Source organism: Falco punctatus, assembly GCF_963210335.1.
Source record: "Falco punctatus genome assembly, chromosome: 6".
Taxonomy (NCBI): Eukaryota; Metazoa; Chordata; class Aves; order Falconiformes; family Falconidae; genus Falco; species Falco punctatus.
Window position 1 is genome coordinate 78561786 of NC_137585.1, and position 22773 is coordinate 78584558.

The window sequence follows — 22773 nt, forward strand, 5'->3', positions numbered from 1 at the left end:
GCTGATCTTAATGCTAGCAGGGGCACCACAGCTGCGCTGGAAACTGATGCTGCCAGGCTGAAGTTCAGGGAGGTGGGAGGTGGGGGGTGGGGGTGGGGGGGGTGGGCAGAGCTGGGGCAGGGGCTGGGCTGGGGCCTGGGCAGCTGGCTGTGTCCTCCGGCTGAAATAGCTGCCTCCTACGAAAACTCGAGCGAGAGTCCTGGGGACTAGAGCTTCAATCCATCAGAAACCAAACGCGTTACAGGCAGACCAAGACTGCAAAGGGTGGCAGGAGCTCTTTGCACTGCTGTCTGTGCTGACAACAAAGCAGAAGGTGAGTGGAGCTCAGCAAGCACCACCCTTCCTCACTCCTGGGCTCCTAACGCACACACCTGAATTTCTGCTTGTCAGGTGGCTTTCTGAAAACACGGCCAGATCCTGCTGAAGAGCTCTTCAGCTCCAAATGATCTCTCCTTGTGGAGATGTGATGTTATGTGTGCCTGAACTACAAGGTTGCTATTGCCATCATGTGTGGCAGTATCGTTCTGTTTATATGTTGAATTTTTTCAGGAGGTGTTTGAAAAATAGAAGCACAATAGAAAAATAATGTGTTTTAAACAATGCAGAAAACAACAACTGAAATCACATCGTTAGAATCCAACTGATTGAGACCACACAGGAAAAGACTCAGAAATTAATGCAAAAACTGCAAATAAAACCAACAGCCATAAATGAATAGCTGTGTGAACATTAAGTAGAAATTACTGAATAATATTTAAAAATATTACGCCATTACAAGTTATGCTATTAGAATGAAGCTGTACGTAAAATCAGAGCCCTTATGACAAATCTAGGCAAGATTGATTTTCTTATATGACCTTCACCTACCAGTGGTATTAGAAAAAGGCTCAATCTAGTTCTTAGTAAATAGGTGTCACCAAACAAACAGGACTGACACTAATTAGCTCCCTTGTTGCTAGTCAAGACATAGAGGATAGAGGCAGGGAGACAGAATGACCCTGTTCGTCATTAGAGTGGTAGGTGAGGATATTTGCACACTGGTGTAGCAATGGGGGCTTGCACTGCAGCTACCATTTCAAAACTACGCTGTGAACAGAGGACTGAATGATCAGGAGAGCCAGTCTTTTTGCATGAAAATAGAGCCACAAAGAACCTCTACTGAAATGTTTGCAATCTGTGGAAGACAGTAACATTAATCTGTGGTATTTCCCCATCTTGGGGAAATACCCCTTTGTTTTGGTCATCTCATCTAAGAAAAGGGGCCGACACCAGGAGAAGAGAAAAGGCAGGCACGCAAAAGGACAACTAAGGATTGTCAGTAGCTCCTAAACAAGGAGAAACTGGAAAGGAAGTTTGGAAAGCAAAGTGGAAAAAGATGCTTCAAATAAGCAGTATATAGTATGATGATTAATCATATCAAGGGGGACAATTGATCAAGAGAGAAGCTGTAAGGGAATTTGAGTGGTTTTTCTGAAATGATAATTCCCAATAGGGTTCAGGCAATGTTTGTAATAAACCAATTTTTATTAAGATTATTGGATTGGTGCTATCCAGGGGATTATATTTTCCAATTACTAATATTTTCATTTTTCAGTCTTAGTTTATGATTGAAGCAGGGACATAGGTGGCACAGAACAAAATGCATTGGCTTGGTTTGGGATGAGAATAATCATAGCCTCAAAGCAAACAGAGTCCCAAGAAATTAGTCTTTATTTTCTAGCTCATTAAAAAAGACCTTGAGTTTTAATGGTAAAACATTCGTACATGTTTTTAAAAAATAGAGCGGTATATCTGTCCATTTGAAGATTTTACTGCCATACAGTCTGAACCAGGAGCCCAAAACCAATTTGGTGCCAGGCTCAAACATTTAATATAGCCCTATATATCCCCAAGGCTCATGACTATAGGTACGAAGACTGCAGAAAAACCTGTGCATAATGCATCAGTTGTACCTCATAGGAAGCTACAGCGATTATGAACAGGAAGACTGCAACTTTTTTCAGGTCCTTTTATAGCTCTGTCATGAGTGTTGTACCTTATTATGATATCCACATAACAATGTTGAAAAGAAGACAGTTCAGAAGTCTTGTTACACAGCTGTTTTTATATGCAGATTGGTCAGAAAACTGTGTTGAGTCCTTCAGCAGAACGAGCTACCTACTTCAGAAACAGAGGATTTATTTAGGAAAGATTCCCCTGGACGGGGTTTGATCTATTGAGAACTCCACTGTGAATTAGTAATGCAGGACCTTACTGTTGGGGTGCTTTTCTCCAGGGCCAAGCTGTTGAAAAACAGGAAAAGGTGAGTCAGGAGTTGTTTCCTGAGGCTTGGCCTGAGGTCAGAGTATACGTTTGTCAGCTTGCTATGTTGTCTGGAAGGGACATGATCAAATATCAAAATGGTGTTGTAGAAAAGAGTTGGGGGTAGGGCCCCTCTGTTCTCTTGCTTCTTTCTCCCACTGTTTTGAAAGATGGAAGAGGAGAAAAGCAAGTACCACCCACAGGTCTTGCATCTCTCTCAGGTTGTGTCTATTTTGGCTACATCTGATAGGAAAAAGACCTTAGCCTATGTGCCATCTGGTCTTTCCCTGGAACTCACATGATAAAAACAGAGATGAAGCAGTGCCCTACTGGCATGTCAGAAGCAAGTAATTTCCTAGAGGCTGACTGCAGTATGCTGAGGCACGTATGCAAGAAGGTGACAGATGCCTTACAGAGACTGTAGATAGATAGATGGCAGTCAGGTGAGACTAAGACACAGATACTACCCCTGGAGAGGAGAACGGAATGGGTGACCACAAAAAGCCTTAGCCATTCGTTCTTGATAGAGGACAACTATGATCCAAATCTTGGAAAAAATTGTGAATTCAGTAAGTATCTCAAGATGATAAAATTCCCAGGTGCTATCAAGAAAAGGACTTTTATAATCTTTTGTTTTCTACATGTCTTACTACCACACAGCAAGAAGGCAGCTGTGTGATAGGTAGCAATATTTCTATCAAGAAGACCCAGAATATAACCTAGAAGGTGCTTCTACGGATTTAATAGGCTAGCTGGGGAGAAGGAAAGACTGAAAAACTCCCCAACCCTCCTCCACAACATGAAGTGATTGAACACCTTATGCTTACCGTCCAGCAGCCATTAACACCATTACAGGGACAATAATTATGCAGCAAAGCAACATGTAAATGAAAATCCACTTGGTGCACCTCAGTTCAAGGTAAGAAAAACCTGCCAGCTTTACCTAGTTCACATTCAACTGTGTAGCTCAGTGCTCTTCAGTGCTATTAGTAACCAGGAGTAATAAATCTTTGGGTTTAGTGTCAGAGTATCAGCTGGTTCCACAGATCAGGAGGAGAGTGGAGAGACACTAAGAAAGCCAAGCCCCCCATTATGCTTTGGCATATCAACTAATATTTTCTTGTCACTGAAGGGCTAGGGATCAAATAGCCACTTCTAACATGCTCCCATGGTGTTTAAAAGGTCTTATCTCTTCCTTTGCCCTATGACAGGGACTGGATTTAACTTACAAAGTATTTGTTTGGACCGGTTTTTTCTTCCTTTTAACTTACAAAGTATTTGTTTGGACCGTTTTTTTCTTCCTTTCCCAACTGAGAAGATAATCCACATTTTGTCTTAAAAATATGATGTATGATTGGTTCTCTGGACTTCCACTGAAGCTGAATCAATTGCTTCAATTTCATAGCTGCAGTGCTGTGGCTGGATCATGGCTTAAAGTTCATAATCAGAATAAACAGCTCAAATGACACTGGTAGTGAATGCATTGAATAAATATGGCTCTCAGTTAATGTTTCACTGACTTCAAACATCTTTTCAAGACTAACATTTAGCCAAGTCAAGGTGAATGCAATGGAACAATTTTTCTCCAACTGAACTTTTATGAACGGCAGTACCTGAACAGTGGACAGGAGACAGAGTATTGAAACAGTCATTACCAGACTAGTTCAATTTGCAAGACAAAAGAGTCATTGAACAATGGAATACAGGAGTTCATTTAGCAATATATTTCTATTTGTCCAAAGGTTCTTAATCAGTGATCTGAAAGAGCATAGAAATAAGCTCCAGTCCTGTAAATATTAACATTCAAGGATAATTTTACACACACAGAGTTCTACAAAGTTCAGTGAGACTCCTGATGTTCATTAAATTATTTATTGTGCCTGTTTCAGGATGAAGCCAGTTGCTGCATTAAAGAGCTCTAAGAATCAGTTGTAATAGTGTTACAGTATTGTCATATTTAAATAAGCTGATGAAATTGTAGCAACTGCAAAAAAAATCTTACCAGTGTAAAGCCAAGCAATGCATGTATAATTACAAGTACTTATTGTATGGTTGAGAAATGATACTCACATTAGAAAGCATCACTTTTATACAGTTTTATGCAAACAAGTGAAAAAGCTTTATAGCAATCAATATTTCCCATACATTAAAGTATAAATTTCTGTTCTGTGACATTGGTGAGAGCAGTTTCTAGGGTAGATCATGGACGAGAATGAGAAACCACTGATACTAATAAGATCCAGAGTAAACACTACGCTAGGATTGCCAGTAAAGGAACATGCTCTTTTCATATGTTGTTACTTAAAAGTTCAGAAGCTTCTTTTAATATTTCCAGTGCAATAAATGGATGGCACATGGGTAGCACAGGTCACAATCACCAAAAGCAAAAATGAGTCAGTTTTTCAGTCTTCAGGTGCTCTCCGATTAGGAGACCACGAGTATGGTTAGCTCATGTCTAGGTGCCCTGTGCATGCCATTCTCATCCATAACTTCCCCGGTTTCTTTGCCATTTCTGTGACAGAACTCAAAGCCTTATGCCATTAACTTAGATATCTGTCTTTAGGGTCTTTAATATATTTCCTAGTTCAAATAGTAAGTATGCCTGGATTTTGAAATATTATGATTAGACGGATAGAAAAAAGACCATTGAGCGTAGTTCCTAGCCATGTAGGATTGTTCCCTGTAGAATATTTTTCAAGTAGTTTATCTTAGCTTATTTTAAATGTCTTTGGAGGGTAAGGCTGCATCAATTTCCTTAAAAGATAACTCTAGAGTCACTACTGAGAAGCATTTCTAATACTCAGTCTCGGTTCCACAGCTTGCTTTTACCCGACTTGTCTGAATAATATGTTTTAGATCACCTGAAATAATTATCCTGTGTCCCTGATAATCACAGTCTTTAAGTACGTGGAGAAGTCTTGTTTTGGTGCCAGTGCTACCAGCTCCTACAACCAGCAAAGACTGGCCTGGCAATGGCCAGGAAGCAAGAGAAGGGCTGGGAATACTAGGTCAGATTGAACAGCAGAGCGATGCTGCTTTTAGCTGGCTCTCTGTGAATGGATAGCTTCTCTAGCAGCTGCTCTCCTGGTAAAAACAGTGACTGCAGTCACTCCCTAATAATAGTAATAAACTTTAGTCAAATCCCATATCTGTGTGCTGATCAAGGTGTAACTTGTGACTTCAGATGTCAGAAACAACCTTGAGATTAAACAGCAGTACACAAAGGCGACGTGTGTTTTAACACCTTTTCTGCTCTCCTTTTCCCTTTCTGATTATGATGCGCAATAAGCAAAAGAACAAGGATTAAAAAGGCACGTCATTTAAATGCTGTATTTTAAATGGACCAGCTGGGAATAATACAGTTGTTCCTCATAACAAAGTACATGTAAAGCTATTTCCAAGCATCTTCCTCAAAAGTCTTTGCCTTTTTTAATCCTATCAAGTTTGTGGGAAAGGCCAAGAGATGCTGATGCAGGACTGCGTTTCTGGGGCAGCCTAGGCACTGGTTTGCCATCTGTCTGGGGAAGATGGACTAAGCACCGTGCAGTCCCACCAGGATGGATCTTCAGCAGTGTACTTCCTTTGCCTTCCATCAGAAAGGGGATGAGACAGCAGCTGAAGACAGGAGAGTACTCATGCACAGAGGACGTTTTCTCACTGGCAATTTCTTTAAGACCATTCAGGACTTATGATGCTGAAGTTGGCACTGGTGGCCCACAGACCCAGAGTTTTTAATATCTTCCTTCTCATCGCACGTTGTACATAGAGCTTCTCACGTGAGACATTGCCCTATTTTGCGATCTGTTTTAAAGTGGCATCACAGGGGGAAGTAAACTGATGCACTGTCATTCAAAGAAAGGTACAGTCTGGCAATTACGAAGAAAAGCACAGGGCCAACATCAGTTCAGAGCCATACACTTGTGGGCTCAGAGAGCTAAGAGGGGGATAACTCTCAGAGTTAGGATAAAACCACTAGCCTCATCCTTCTTTGTCAGAGGACAGGAGTCCAAATACACATTTTCCTCTTTTGTAAAACAAATTTCATGCTTATCAGCCATTTTTCTTGTGCTTTTGCTCCCGCTGCTCTCTTGGTAGATGGCAAACCAGGACCAAGCACAGAAATGGGGCGCAGCCTCACCAGTGATGGGGAAAATGGTTTGCAGGTCGTTATCACTGTGCCGTGCAGCACGATCTACAGGAGTTTGCCTCATGCAACACACAATCAGTCCCTGTCTGATCAGATGGATGCAGGAGCCTGGGGTCCACAACAAAATCATGTGGTCCAAACCTGAGGACCAGGAGAAATTTGTGTTCAGAATCATTAACCATGTCCCAACAAGCACGAGAATCAAACAAAAAGAGAAAAGAGTGGAGCTGATACTTCGCATTTTTCTGAATGTTTAGATATATGTATATATATATATGATAGAAATCAGCTGGTTACTGACAGAAGCTCTCTCTTTTCCAGTGACAGCCTTAGAATTTTAGAAGCATTTTTTTTTCCCCAAAGTATATTTATGAGTATGTGTTAGTTAAATGCATGCTTTCAGACTGACTAAAACATAAATTAATTCATTCAAATGTTATTTTTTCAAACTATATTTTGTGCCTATGACTCCTTTCAAGATTTTTGAAAAGCACAAAAATTGTTAAAAATTTATGTTAGAAAGAATCTTAGCTTGGAAAAATACAGTTAGAAGCAAATACCTTATGAAACTTTAAGAGAAGACTATTTGTTCATGCCTAGACATAGAAGCAAAAGCAAACGAAACATGCAATGAATAGGCAGGATTTTAAGTCATGTGACTCTGAATATCCAAATTAGACAGTTTTCAGCGTTAATTATTCCATGCAGTTTTGCTTTTCACTATCATTTTTTGGGGGTTCAACTCCTGAGAGTTAAGTCCATTTTCATTTTATCTCTTAATAGTGGTATCAGAACCCACCCCATTGCTCTCATTCACACAACTTTGTCCTGGCTCATATTCTTAAGGGTAACATGATACAGTCATACTGTGTTTCCTCAGTAACTTCCTCTGAAAGTGCATATTACTCCTTTCACTTAACTAACGCAACTAATCCTCGCTAATGACATTTAATGAGCCACGCAAGTATGCCCTTGCTTAAATGCTCTCTGCTTAAAAACCAGAATTCTACAACAGTCATATTTTTTAACTGAATAGGTAAAATGCACATTTTAAGAAAAAGTATAAATATCCCAGAGTGAAGATTTAAAAAAGAAAGTTATTCCAGGTTTCTAAATTTGAAATAGAGGCCTAAAAAAGTGTCCTGTTAAAATATCCTTGTATTCAGATCGCTATAAAGAAATCTTCAATTTAAGATATGCAGCTCATGGGCATGGACAGCAGTATTCCTTACCTGCACATTTATTTTTTGAACCATAAGTAAAACTGTTATTACTTCTGTGTACATGTGTTTGCATTGCCACAGCTCCTAAACAAGCTAGTTATGGTCCAGGACCCCCACTTTGCTAAGTGTTCAATAAACATGCAGAAAAGCATATATAAATGCTGCAGAGTTTATCATTTGAACATAAAACAAGAGGTGAGAGAGAGATGGGCTGGTGGAGGAGAGCTGGGAAACAGGCAGCACTGTTCGACATGAAGTGAAGGAGTCACAGCACATCAGCAGCCTCACTTTGCCAATTTTGGGGGGTTTGTTTTTCTTGCGCTTTTTTCTAGACATCAAAGCAAAGGAGTCTTAATGAGGGTCTGAAGGAAAATAATGAGGTACTTTTGCAGATGTCTGCAGGGTGTTCCTCCTCACTCAAAGGGGCAACATGTACAAAGACTCTTTGAAAAACAAGTGAGCAATGGAGGTTGGCATCTTAGTTCTTTTGAAAGGAAAGGCCCTGATGCTGACCTCATTTACAGTGGTGAAATCTGTAACTCCTCTGAAGTCAACGAAGTCCCTGTAGCATAAAATTGGTCCTGGATTACAATCTGCCAGAACTGTCTTTCAGAAACCTTGGTGACCACTGAAACCATACTCCAAAAATTCTTTCAGCTCATTTTTATGTTTACTGTAAAGTCTCTTTACATCCTTCTGCCACTAAAGAGGGTCTTGAAAGTGTACATTAGGCAACTGTTTGCCAAAAGTGTGTAGAAGATCTTAATGTCAACAAGAATCTGACCACTTTCATTTTAATATCGCAAATATGCATGTGTATTTGTATGCATGAAAAAATATGCACATATATGTATATATACATATGTATGTATACATACATACAGACAGTCCTCTGCAGCCTAGTATGGAGGGTTACAACTTTACACTCTGATTAGAGACAAGGTGATTTCATATTAAGGACTAGACATGTTATCTCCTTTCCCATTTTTTAAAATATCTCTCTGATTTACATATGATACATTTAGCATATACACGTACAAGAGGATCCCCCAAAAGAAATGCTTCTACAACTTATTTTAGGACTAGGCATGTCACAGAAGACTTCAGGGAATTAAACTGTTAGGAGTCATTTGACCTTAGATGCCTAATTGTATCCAAATTTGCAGGTCAGTCCTAAAAGCATCTGGAAGCCCAGGGCTCACTAAATTAAGACTTAGCTCTCCGTGTCCATCATCTGCTCCGTATGGGCTACCTGAACTCACGCTGAAGTCAAACTGCCTGCATATGCTTGTGGTATTTGATATCACAGCCCATCTGCAGATGATCTCAAGCTATCTTATTTACCAAGACTGGGTCATGTGATGCTTCTTGAAGGACAGAAACAACGCAGAGAACCAGGCACAAATGTCAAGATCTGACCACACAGCAGGTAAAGGCATCACCCCCTCTGCTCTGACGTACTTCAACGTTCCCTCCATGGAAGCATGAGTGTGGTGACCCCAGAACTGGACCAAGGGACACTTATCAGGAGAGCTTTGTGGACTGGCTATGAACCTGGGTTGGCCTCAGAGTAGCCCCAGTGATGGTCCCACACCATGGTGTGGACGGAGGCACTAAGCTGTATGGCTCACCGCTCCTCACAGGGCTGACGTGCAGCTGGGGCTGGCTGAGGCTCTCTGCACAGCGAGTCTGGCTTTTGGGAAGGGAGGTTCTGCACAGGGGAAGCCTTGGCTGTCTCCCTTCTCTTTAAGCTCCCACCACTGCTGCGGTTTTGCTCCTCTTTTCCCACCAGTGGAAGAGCAGCAGGGAAATCAAACCGCCCTGCTTTACTTGGAAGGAGTATAGGAACTGAAAACTCCACATGAATTCAGTTCTGGGACCTAAGCATTGCAAAGGATGCTGCAGGTAAAGTATAGGTTCGGTTCTGCAGAACTCCAACTGATCTATAGCAAGTTTGGTAAGCAAAAAATTGAGAAATAGATGTTGACAGGCAACGTTGTTTTGCTTACAGAAAGAAGTTAAAAACAGAGTAGGGAGCCAAAAGTTACTAGTCCTGAGTGTCTCTTCATGCGGCATTAAGTTATAACTTAACTACTGACACTTTGCTCTGTAATTAACATAGTACTTGCCTATATTTACTTAGAATAATATATATGAGATAAATTCTACATTTTTTTCTTTAATATATTACCAATTCTGCCTTATAGATCATTATTTATTTCACTATTTGTGAAACAGAAACATCAGCCAGTGGCAGGAAAAAGGCATTATTAACCTAACATACAACTTGCAGAACAGCCCAACCACTTGCAGAAAAGTTTTTCCCAGCTATTCTAATTGCAGTAGGATCCTTCCCTGAGTTACCAGCTTGCTGAACCACCAGTGCCATTTCTGTTTTAATAATTGCATGTAGAGAATGAAGCATGAAATAAATCACATGAAAACCCAGGATTTGTTTTGCTTTTAAATTTTTGTTGACTTACCAAGGAAGTGGATGTAAAGTGTTTTAATTGTACAGCTACCTCAATCTGGAGCAAAGCTCTCACTGGTATCAGCTCAATTTATATCCTACAGGGATCAAAATCAGTACACAGACCATAATCTATAGACCCTCACACTACTCAAATGAGTGGCATGCATGCTATATATTAAAACTATGATCCCAACCAATCTGTCTGCAGAAAGCTACTGACTGATATATACGAAGGCTGTACTGAAAACAAGTCTTGGTCTAACTTATCAGTTAAAAAACACAGTAAGAGAAAACAGCGTGGGCAGTCTTAGCTCCAGCTAGCACACTTAGAATTAGCTAGCTATATTGCAAATTACCAGAAGTTAAGATGTAGCCTCACCTGCTTTGTGTTGTCTTTAAGCAGCCTTTAAGATGTCTATCCGTAACCTCTTTGTGTGGTTTATTATCCACCTTGGACACAGTTTCTTTCTTGTGACAAATCAGTGTGTAATTCTTGTCGTCATTGTTTGCCCAGAAGGTACCAACCGATGTCTCATAGCGTATACAGAATTCCACCTTAGCTCCATCTTTCTGGTACGGAGGCACCAAAGAAATCTTAAAGCAGAACTGATCTGTCTCACTACCACAAGAATTAGGCATGAAGTCTGCAAGGATATCGTAATAACTGAGCCAGTTATTCAGTGTCATTCGAACATACACCAGTTTTTCAAAGGATACATTGAGGACTCGTATGATGCCGTTCATACAGGTAATCCCAGGCAGGAAGACGATTGACTCTAACAATACTTTCTGCTCTCGCACTTTTCGCAAAAGCTCTTCTTGCGAAGCAGGCAACGTAAAGAGTTGAGAGAAAAAAAATTCCTCCTGAGGGAAAACTTCATCTTCTACGTCATCATTTTGTCCTGTATTTGGAACATCCCAGGTATCAAACTCTTTAACAGACACAAGATCAAACCCAAATGCATCAGCAAATGAAACTTTTCTTGCGATGGTGGTGGGGGTATCTGCCTCCTCTTCCTCTGAAGAAGCAGAATTCCGCCTTCGGGGTAATGGGGAGAAACGCTGTTTAACGTCAGGTTTAACATCCTCATCCTCTGAAGAGAAATCGTTTACTGCGGGGACTTCTAATAAGTTAGCCCTGCTAACCTGACCAGGTCCTTCGAAAGACTCCATTGGGCTCTCTGATACAAAATGAAAGAGAACTGTACAACTAGTAACAGCTGATATTTGAGACACTGTGGTTTAAAACAAGGATTAATGTTACAGTTGACATTGCAGAAGGGAGTCAGGCCTATTAATAGATGCTATGGCGTGTGAGGTATGTTGGCCTGTTCTCCATCTGACAGTATTGGGTGTTACAATTTCAATGTTACATTTCAAATATTGCATTCCCTATTTTTACATGACTCTAGGCACTAAGAAGAAAATATTTAAAAACCAACTTCTTTGCATTGTTAAACTGCACAAATGGAGCTATTTCGGATGATCAGCTTCCGTTACACAACAAATTCAGTATGTTGCACAAACAAAGAGCTCTTCTCTGATCAGGATGTATACTTCACCAGGTAAAATGTTTCTATATTGTAAACTGCTCCTGCATATAATTTCAAGGCCATTTTTTCACAATGCTTTCAGATACAAAAGCACAATGTCATATTCTGCCCTGGCTTTATACCGTGCTAACTTGGTGGGCCAGATCCTAGGACTACGCCAGTTTTTTTCTAGCTAAGGATTAGCCATCACAACTTAAATGAACCAAGAATGCTATAAAACACTGAAGTGAGTACACTGGAGATGAACTTGTGATGCACCATTGTAAATATGACTGAATTCACCACTAATTAGATTATGAAATCATCTAGTGCTAGACTGCATTTAGCATCATCCAGCCAAACGGAGAGAAAAGCAACGCAGAGAATTAACTTGTGCAGCCAACCCTGAAACACAAACCCTGTGCCACACAGCTATAAACAGGAGGAAGAAACACACTGCACTGCTTGAAGTGTTTTCAACCTTTGTGCAGGACATCTTCCTACGATATGAAATGAAACTGTGGCTTATCAATCAACTTAACCAGTTGGCATTTGATTTTTATGGCATTCCACACATGGAAAGATGCAGTCTTTATGGAACAAAGATCATGAACTCAAAATGTCACCTTTTTCCTTCGTATTATTTAACCTCTCCTTTTTCCCCTGTGTCTACCTCAAAGGGTAAGCCTACACTATAATCTAATGGTGCAGCACGAGCTAAGAAATGTAACAAGACTTTCCTAGAATTAGCCATGTCAGAGACTAACAGCATTAGTGTTATCATCACAGATTTCAGTGCATGCTAGAAACCTAATTCTTCATTCGCATTCTCGAGTGGCTCAGGTCTTGCAGGCCACTTGAATCCTTCTCCCTGCTGTTACAGTATCACTGGTAAATTTAAAGCTGACCTGGTATGCCTGTTACCAGACAACAAGGTAAACCACATCTTACCATGAATCCTCGTTTCTGATGAGGCAACCTCCCACACCATGAGAGCATCTCCAGGTCTGACCAATGCTTCTCCAGCTTAACCTCTCAATAGCTGTCCCACCTGCTATTGTAGGAACGTTCCTACTTCCCTAGTACCATCACACTTTGACACAACAGCATATAAGGAGAGATTTATAGAATCGTTTTCTACCATAAGCTACACACCCCCTACCACAGCCCATAAACTTCAGTGATACCACTGATTTTGAACAAGTACTGTACAATGCTGTATTTTTCAACAAGGGCCAACAGTAAAAGCATTCAAGATTTGCTGTTTAAAGATAGATGGTAGTGCTATCCAGCCTTGTATTCGTGAGTGTCTGAGAAAGAGGTGAGGTCTCGAGAGCTCCCCCACAGAAGAGTCCAGAGTTTTTCTCGGTGGGATCCCACAAGCACCACCTCTGCCTGGTCCCGCTTAATGCCCTGCACAGACCTGCAGAGCTGATTTGCCACGTGCGTGTTTTGGCTTTGTACTGTGTGAATTACGGACAGCTTGGGAAATGTGGCTTCTTGCTCTACCAGTAGCTCAATTTCTTCTGTCAACGTAACCTAAGAAATTACTACTGTAATAATTATGCAAACAAGGAGAACTTATTTATATGACACTGTTACCTTAACGGTTCTGCCTGTTTCTATGAAAAGCCATTTCCCCTTTTTCATTCTGTGTGTTTCTTTACAAAAAGCTGCATAGGCACATGCAAATGGGAAGGTAACTTCCCTGGTAGACTCCAGTGTGTCGCAGAAGTAAGAAGTGCAGGCAGGAGGAGGACTGCCCACCAGCTGCGCTCGGGGGAAGGAAGGGTGTATCTCAGAACAAAGCGAGCTTTGAGAATGGGTTCATTTCTAGTTGAAAACGGAAGGAGAAAAGCAGAAAAGAAAAACCATGGAAACTAGTATTGCTGCTAGACTGTATGAAAATGGGTTACAGGCTGCCCGGAGAGGTTGTGGAGTCTCCTTCTCTGGAGAGATTCAAAACCTGCCTGGATGCAACTCTGTGCAACCTGCTCTAGGTGGCCCTGCTTTAGCAGGGAGTCGAACTAGATGATCTCAGAGATCCCTTCCAACCTTGGCCATTCTGTGAAAGTCTGGTTAAAGACAGTTTTGATCTGTAGATTATTTTTTATCGTAATTTTTGTTTTCTTAATGCTTGCTGAAACCAATCAGCAATTTGTCGTGGCCCAGTCCAGCAGCAGTTCAGTCAAGGACATTCTTCCCATTGGCTTCAGCAGTGCTAGTTTAGACATTCTGCCCAAGCCATCCAACAAATCAGTGCATGCCACAACAAGGGCTGCTTATGAAGGAAGGATGGGCTGCAGGATGTTCTGAAAACAAAGATGCGTTCAAACATGGTTTTATTTAAATCAAGCAATATCAGCAACATTAATTAATTCAGATTATTCTGCGTCCCTGTAACTGTCTTGCCATTCATTGATTTCAAATCCTTTACTTCTCTCCTGGGCATAAAGAAATGTGGGAGCTGGGAAACCAAGTGTTGTTTAGTAGTTTAGCCTAAGTGCCACCATTGAGTGACAAAGTCTTCAGTTTCGTGCCATTATCTAGCGAGAGAAGCAGTATGTACTTAATAAGGTCAATTAAAACAGGAAACAGAAAACTGTTGTATAAGAAATAAACATATAAAAATATATATATATAAACTTAGCTAGAAAAAAAAGAAATAAACATATATTTATATATAAAATAAAAATATAAAAGAAGGAAAATATTCTGCCTTTGTACAAGAAAGAGATAACAGCGGTTAAAAGGGTGAAGACCAACAAGCACAGCTGAGAACAGAGAATGGCCACACCACTGTGGAAAACAATTTCCTATCCACAAGCTTCATCTTCTTCAGTGCAAAGGGGTAGAGGTTTATGTCTGTTCTCCACTCGATTTAGGTCTTGCCTGGACAGTTTGTACTGGGTTAAACTTTTAATGACTATGCAAATATTTTATCAGAAGTGCATTTAGAGTTACACAAAGCAAGCACAGTTATACATATAAGAATTGCGTTAACACTGTGAAAATACTGTAATGAAAAAGAATACTTTTTGTTCTCTGCATCTTGCAAAATGGTGCCCCAAAATACCGAAATCAGTGCCTCGGTTTAACCCCAGCTGGCAGCTAAGCCCCAGGCAGCAGTTCGCCCACTCCCCCACAGCGGGACAGGAGAAAGAATCAGAAGGGGAAAAGTGAGAAAACTCGTGGGCTGAAGTAAAGACAGTTTAATATGTAAAGCAAAAGCCACATGTGTAAGCAAAGCCAAGCAAGGAATTCATCCCCGCTTCCCACGGGCAGGCAGGTGTTCGGCCATCCCCAGGACAGCAGGACTCCGTCACACATAACAGCTACTCAGGAAGACAAACACCATCACTCCAAATGTTCCCCCCTTCCTTCTTTTTCCCCAGCTTTACATAGTCAGCGTGACATCCCATGGTATGGAATATCCCTTTGGCCAGTTCAGGTCAGCTGTCCTGGCTGTGCCCCCTCCCAATTTCCCTGTGCCCCTCCAACCCTCTCACTGGCAAGGCCTGAGAAACTGAAAAGTCCTTAACTTAGTATAAACATTACTTAACAACAACTAAAACCATCAGTATGTTAACTTTATTCTCACACCAAATCCAAAACACGGCACTGCACCAGCTACTAAAAAGAAAATTCACTCTATCTCAGCCGAAATCAAGACAATCAGGCAACGGAGTAACTATTCCCTTTCAGACTGTAACAGCAACAGGCGATTTTTAGAACATTTTAATGAGAGAACTTCTCTAATCACTTCTTTTCTAAAGCATCATCTTCCCTACCGCTTTTGGACAGATCAAATTAGAATGTTGGATCAAGATGAATGGTTTCCAGGTGTCCTTAAACACTGTTTAAGTAACAGTGGAAACAACAGGTAGAATTGAGGAGGAATGTGTAGAAAATAAAGACAGCTCTATGTGGTGTAGCTTCTCTATTGAACAGCACAGGAAACATTACAGGGAAGAATGTCACAGAGTTAGCAGGCCTGGGACTTAAACACACAGCGGAGCAACAAAAGCAGTAGCCAAATAGAGCTTTAATTAAAAAATGCTTGCACCTGCCTATGTTTTTGGTATCTCTATTATTGGCAATGGGCAGCTGATCTTTCTTGGCCTGAACAGGAAGAAGAGAGAACATACCTTTCTCTGCCAACTGAAGAACAATGATGTCTTAAGCATGAACTAAGGATAAGTAGTATAAAATCTGGTTCCACTTGGCTTCCTAGTGCCCTAGGAAACTGCACTTCTTCAGCTGAGAGCATGAGATGTATTACTTACTACACTGCTATTAAATAAATCTATTAGGATAAGGCATAAAAACATTTTCTCCTTGCAGAGAACACTACTCTAGCTGACTGTTGAATGGTAAAAAGTGCTGAACAAGAGGTAGAAGAAAGATTTTAAAGGTTATATCCTTTAGAAAAAAACATCACTGACATATTGCAAGAGGTATTTTGAAACAGCAATTCATTCTTGAAGTATGTAAAGCTAAGGAAGAGAGCATTAACACACACAATTTCACTTAAGGAAGATTTTTTCTCTAAATTCCACATGATTTAAGTTAAATATCAGTAATAAAGGCTGAGTGAGGAAATAGGCTGCCCTCAGTTGTTTTGTGCTCTTAGTTACAGATTGTATGCACTCAGAATTTTTTAACAAAACTTTATCTTATGACTGCAACTGGTCTACTCTGTGACCCAGAGTAGAAACCAGCTCACTCTTTAAAATTTGGGTTTTTTTCACCATGCCAAGTAAACCAATTGCAGTCTTTGCAAATATATAAGAAAAGAAACATCAGCATTTTTGTAAGGGGATAGCCTGTATTCACACAATCACAGCTAAGCCACTGACAAAACTATCTTTAACCTAAATTGATGACAGAGCACCAAACACTAACAGAGGAAAACACAATCTTTGCACAGTGAAAATTCAGAACAGATTCCATTACCGCAACCGGATTTCCAAATACTCTGGTTTCCCCATTCACCTTTTCAAGAACACTTCATTTATTATCAGGTCAAAATGATAAACAATTTAGCTAGTCTGGCTGATCAAGCTAGCCCTGTCTTTGTTTTGGTGTTTTGTGGGATATCTCAGATTTCTAACCACCCAATGTTTTGGTAACACTGTAGAGAATGCAGTAACAAAAATGCTGCTTTAATAAGTTGTGTGTGGATATTTGAAGAAGAATCTTATTCCCTGTGTTGGAAAAAGTTTGTATAGTAAGAGTAGACAGTATGCTTTCCCTGCCTCTGATTCTTCTTTTTAGATAAAACTGGACATTGAGCCCGTGAAGGCGATTCTTCCTCTAATGTGAAAGATTTGCAGACATTTCAGGCAGTGACAAGAAGACTCCCACAAAGAATAAAGATAAAACAGGGAAATTGCCTTATATTTTTCAGAAGGAACCTTGATTTGGGGAAAGAGGGAGATTTTCACCCTTTCACCTTTAAAGACAGGACTTAGAGGAAAACAAAAGACACCTAGAAGTATGAAATTAATATTTTCCTTGATAACATATCTGAAAAAAACCAACCAAACAAAACTTGATCTTGGAGATTGAGGCTTTCATCCCTTCCAGATGTAGCTCTTTTTGCTCATCCTTTTTTCTTTCATACCCTGTAGAAACTTCCTTTACTTACAGAAAAGATTTTTCATCTCTTCAAGTATGGACCCTTTCCTACATATTTTTCCTTCTTGCTTATGTTTTGAGTTCAAGTTTCATGTTTTGACTTTGGGGCATTTAATACATTCAAATTTCCAAACTCTTCAGTCTGGCTCCCTTTAAAAACCTCAGTTTCCTCTGTTTCTGAAAATCTGCCCTTAAAATTGAAAACTGTAATAAGATGGTTTTGCTTATTCTTGATTTAATTTGGGTATTTGTAGGCAGTCAAAGTCTAGCCTCGGTGCCTAGTCCTTCTTTAAAATCCCCCCCATTTACAAAGTCACTACTAAAATAGCAGAACATGTGGTTGATTCTCTTTCTTTGTTAGAGCTATGGGGGAAGGAACATACAGTCCTTTTCACAGCGAGTGGCATTTGTTCTCCAGTCTGCAACTGCGGTGTTCCATAAAAACACAAATCTCAGTAGAAATAACCTAATACTGTATAGTGAATCCAGTATTTTGAATTGAAATCAAACTTTTGATGTTGTTATTGTAGGAACCCCTTTAGCCATGACCTGCTTACAGTTGCAGCAACAAAAATGGGAAGATCTCTAATAAATAGTCTAAAGTGCCAGGTCACACATTTCAGAGCTAATCTCAATAATTTCTGCTATGATCTGGCAACTGTTCAGCTGCAAATAAGGGAGGAAGAGAACAAACCGGATAAATTAGCTATCAGAAGGTTATGAAAAAACACCAGTAACAGAAAGATGATGGCAGCTTTGGGATGTGCCTGGCAGGGAATTTCTGGTATGGATAAAGCAGGTCAAATGAACGCCTTTAAAAGAATTCATTGCTGAGACTTCAGACCCAGGAAAAACAATTAGTAGCTCATCATGTCATCACTAGGGTTTTTGAACAACCAAGGCTGTTAAAGGACCAGCTATGTCCCATACACAACGGTGAGTGGAAAATTCCTCTATTATATCTTGTGAGCAAGTAGGTGACAATTCTGTACTGACACAGAAATGCTGGATAACCCATGTAAACTATAGAGCTGCATTACGAGTCCTGTTTCCTGATTTAATTTTAAAATTTTAGGTTTTAAGTTTAGTTTAAAAATTTAAAAACATTGTGGCTACCAACTGAAACATTGGCTGGTGGACTTGAAAACCTGAGAAAAGGCTTGCAAGTTTCCAGTCAAGATGATCAACCAGGATGTGAACTTCAAGCTCAGAGGGAAAAGGATCAGTTTAATGGGTGCCCTAGTCCATCCCCCCATCCCCCCATCCCCCCCCCCCCCCCCATCCCCTTTGCCAGAATTAGCATTTGAAGGAAGCAACGAAGGGTTATTTTCAGAAGCCTGAGCAACAATGTCAGCTTCAGCTTGGTAAGGTTAAATCTTTGAGGCTGTTGCTGATGCCTCAAAACACAGCTCTCATGTGGGAATGCATATTCTATACGTCAAAGGTGACTCAAAAGAAGACAATACATCTTATTTCAAAGCTTCTACCGTTATTTTTTGTTTGTTTGTTTTGCATTAGAACATACTTCAACATATTTAATTACCTTCCTTGACTAATCAGATGAGTATCTTGTCTTTAACTGTGTCAGTCCTCAGGAGGCTGAGGACAATGTCAAAGTTCAAGCAAATGTTCATGCTCTGAGGGTCCCAGAGCACAGCACTCGCTTGCTCTGCGTGGTACTTGCTCCTTCAAGTAGTTTCCTGGGTCAGGAGGGCCGGTCACATGCATACTCAGCATGAAAACTAGTTGCACAATTGGGATCAGAGAGTTAATAAGAAAAAAGGGGAGCAATTTGTGTGTAGGGGTTGTGCTTTAATTTAATTTCACTAAGAATAGGTACCCCGCAGCTACAAATTTTGATAGCAGGCTTCATTTCACACAGTACTTTCTTTTAGCACGTAAAACAAATGTTTATTGTACTAAATACAACATGTTTGACTAAGTGTAGAACACAGGAACCAACATGTTGGTTTCAATTTGTTCTGTGTATCACTGGAGGGTCTAATCCTTTCACAACTCTATCTGGCCACCATCAATTTCTCATTAATCATTATGTTTCAATGGGGAACACTGAAGGGTGTTTTCTCAGATTACAATGAAGTGAGAGGCTAACGTCATGGTCTGTTTATCTTCATACTTAACATAGTATAATTATTTTGTATTTTTTTTTCATTCAGTTAAGACTTGCACCTTGACTTCTGTAAACATAGGCAGTTCAGTTTTCATTGTTAAGGATGTTGACTTAACCGAGTATAAAATGGGAATCTGGGTATGTAGGGAGAAGCACATTTGAAATCCAACTTTCATTTCTCCTGCTGTTTATATTCAGCAGACCAATTATTCAACCGACTACTTGCAGTAAAATATCAGGACGCTTAAAACAGATGCTAGACTTTGTGCTGCTATGATGAATGAAGACTTTTCTGAAAACAGTGAAAGAAGTCTAGACATCTGTACAGTAGGAGGAGAAGAAGAAGGACAACTGGTTCACAGGATTCCACCCAAAATTCCCAGCTCTCACAGACATGCCAAAACGGGTCTTTCTGTGACTGTGGATGATGCAAGATTTCTGGAAAAACCACCTCTGTCTTACATAGCCTTAATTGCAAAGGCAATTCTTTCTTCCCCTACAAATAAACTGAATTTAGCTGCTATCTACAAGTATATTGAAGATAATTTTCCTTTCTACAAGAACAAAGGTCGAGGCTGGAGGAACAGTGTAAGGCACAACCTTTCACTAAATGATTGTTTCATCAAGGTGGGAAGATGTGAGGATGGCAAAGGAAACTATTGGGGTATTCACCCGTCAAACTTAAGTGACTTCATTCACGGAGACTTCAGGCAACACAGAAGGTCACGAAAGCGAGGGCGTCAAAAGGAGCTGGAGCATTGCCTTGCTGTGAATTACTTCATGCCATGGGGATACTATCCTTCCCACCCAGCACCAAACTGGCTTTACCAAACACATTATTTTCTGGATCCTCTGTGGAAAATGCTGTACGCTGACAGACTGCAGTTTGTGCATGAATACCCAAAATGGAATGTAAACAGTGATTTAATCATGGGGAAGTTTTCCCCTCCACTGCAGACCAATAAACCACACAGCATTTCTGCGGACTGGTTTTGTGGATCTCCTGCTGCTTCAGTTACGCAGCAGAATATTTTCCTAAATATTCAACAGGGTTTCCCTAATTCCCTTTTCTCCGCTTCTCAAAAACAGCAGCAAAGTGAAACATTCAGGCACATCTGTAAGTACTAGAAAGTATTTGAAGTGCAGTAACTTCACAGGCAGCTTGGGACTCTTGTCAAGATACAATGTATTAATATGTATTGCACAGTTTTGAACGTTTGTATATGTTTAAAAATGGCAAAAGAGCTTACTTATGTAAGCCAGTGATTACCAGTGATTATTACCTAAGTGTATTAGCTTTGAAATGATAACAATGAATGCTGTTATATAATTCTACGAGTCAATGGCCATGCATAGATTACTCGGTATGAGTAAATCCATTAGCACTAACTGCCCACTAGTTTTAATTGTCCTGCATTAATCATATTTCTGTGTACCACTTCTTTATTAGAGTCAAGTTAATACACGTGTATGTGTATTTATAACTATATATTCAAATATGTACATCCATATATTTTCTTTTATACTATATTGAGTAGGAAACATTAATATATTTTCCTTTGTCAGTTGCGAATGTCTTTGAAATGTTACTTGTCACCTCCCATACTGTTGGAAATATTGAGTTATTTTTCTACTCATTTAATTTTATATGTTGGTTAGGACTCACTTGGCACTATTAATTCCAATGCATTGTATTGATCCAAAAATCATTGTACATTTATGCATCTTTAGCAGTTATGTAGATACTTGCTTCTGTTTGAATAAACGTTCAGATGAATAAATGTTCCAAGCGAAATAGGATTGCAACATTATCTTTGATATGGTTTTGAGTTCAAATCTGGTTCTTAAATGCACTGCCACGTATTAATTAACCTACTTAAACGACTAGTTAATGACAGCATCACTAATCACAAGTTTACCCACTAGCTGGCTATAATTCATTTAAGTTCATTTTTAAGATAATGTCACCTATGCAAAATTGCTTAAGCTTATATCTGTACTTTCAGTTTACATAGTCATATTTATGTACATGGTTGCTTACATAGCTATGCAGTCTGTGATGATACAAAGTACTCAAGTAAATGTACTTTTAAAACGCATGTATCTGGCAGCCTCGCTGTAACACTAACCTGTAATCATGAAAGTGCAGCAAGTATTAGGGTGAAAACACCCAGCTTTTGCCAAGTTACAAACTTTCAAAAAAACTTGCTTTGATGTTTACTCACTGGAAATGTAGGTTTAAGTCGTGAAGACTCTGCTCTGCCTCAGTCAGGAAGAGCGCGAGCATGTGGGCAAAACTTGAGGCTTGGGCAAAGATGGGGGGAGGTGGGGTTCAGGGTCTGGACGGATGGATGGATGGGGAGACCAGGTGGAGGAAACAATGGAGATAGCTGGGCTTGGGCCAAGGAGCCCAGATGTGCTAAGCAAGCAGCTATGAGGAGCCTGAGGAATCCAAACTGAGAATGCCAGGCGATTGCAATCAGATAAGGATGGAAGATAGCAATATGAAGACTCGGGGCAGGTTTGAGGAGTAGCAGGTGGGAAAAGTCTCTGCCTGCTATAGTCTATGTAATGGAATGCCTGGGGTGGAATTTAATACTCACAGTTCTTTAGCTGTCAGCAAATTACTTGAAAATTACACAAGACAGCAAGTTATTCCTGTTTGTTCTCACTGACTCCATTAGCTTACTTGGCAAAAGCTTGTGAGGTGCACCAGAGGATATTCCTAGAAGGACACAACACCATTGGACTTCACCTTCCCTTCTAAATTAGAGTGGGAAGAGAGAAGTATATTCATAACATGGGACTTTGCTTGAGCTAATGTGACCTATTGCTTAGCAGGACATCCTTTAAGCCTGGAACAACCATCTTAGTTTGCTCTTGAAAAAGAATTGCATTTTACCAATTAGTGACGGTGGTGGAAACGTGGCAGGTACCAAACCACACACACACTTCCAGATCTTCACCCCAGTTTCTTGCAATAAGGGGAACTCACATGCAAGAGGAGACATTCTTCTACTCAGATGCTCGGATTTTATTTGAAGACCACCTTGAAATAGTTTTCATATCACTAGTAGTACACATACCATAGCCTGAGAACTCCCATCTTAGATATTTCCAGTCTGCTTATGTAGCTGTCAGTATCGTTTCTTATGTTTTTTTTCCAACGTGTTTTAACTTCTTGCTTGTTTGTATAGCACCTGCTTGCCACTGTGGAAGAGGATTCTTCTCATGTAATGAGCAATTATTTATTTTGTCCTCATTGTTCAGTGGGTATCTGTAGCTTTCTCACTGCATAGTGCAAACACTGCTCTGAAGACAAAATT

At 40.1% G+C, this 22773-nt stretch overlaps 1 protein-coding gene across 2 annotated transcripts in view; it reads right to left on the reverse strand.

The window, feature by feature from the left end:
- PPP1R3A (protein phosphatase 1 regulatory subunit 3A) overlaps window positions 1-14789 on the reverse strand; it is a 40490-nt gene extending 25701 nt beyond the window's left edge. For both annotated transcript variants that reach the window (XM_080391000.1, XM_080390999.1), the window contains exon 1: window positions 10524-14789. In XM_080391000.1, the coding sequence (XP_080247126.1) occupies window positions 10524-11317 (794 nt within the window). In that variant the 5' untranslated portion in view covers window positions 11318-14789. The remainder of the gene's footprint in view (window positions 1-10523) is intronic.
- Between the last annotated feature and the right edge of the window lie 7984 nt (window positions 14790-22773).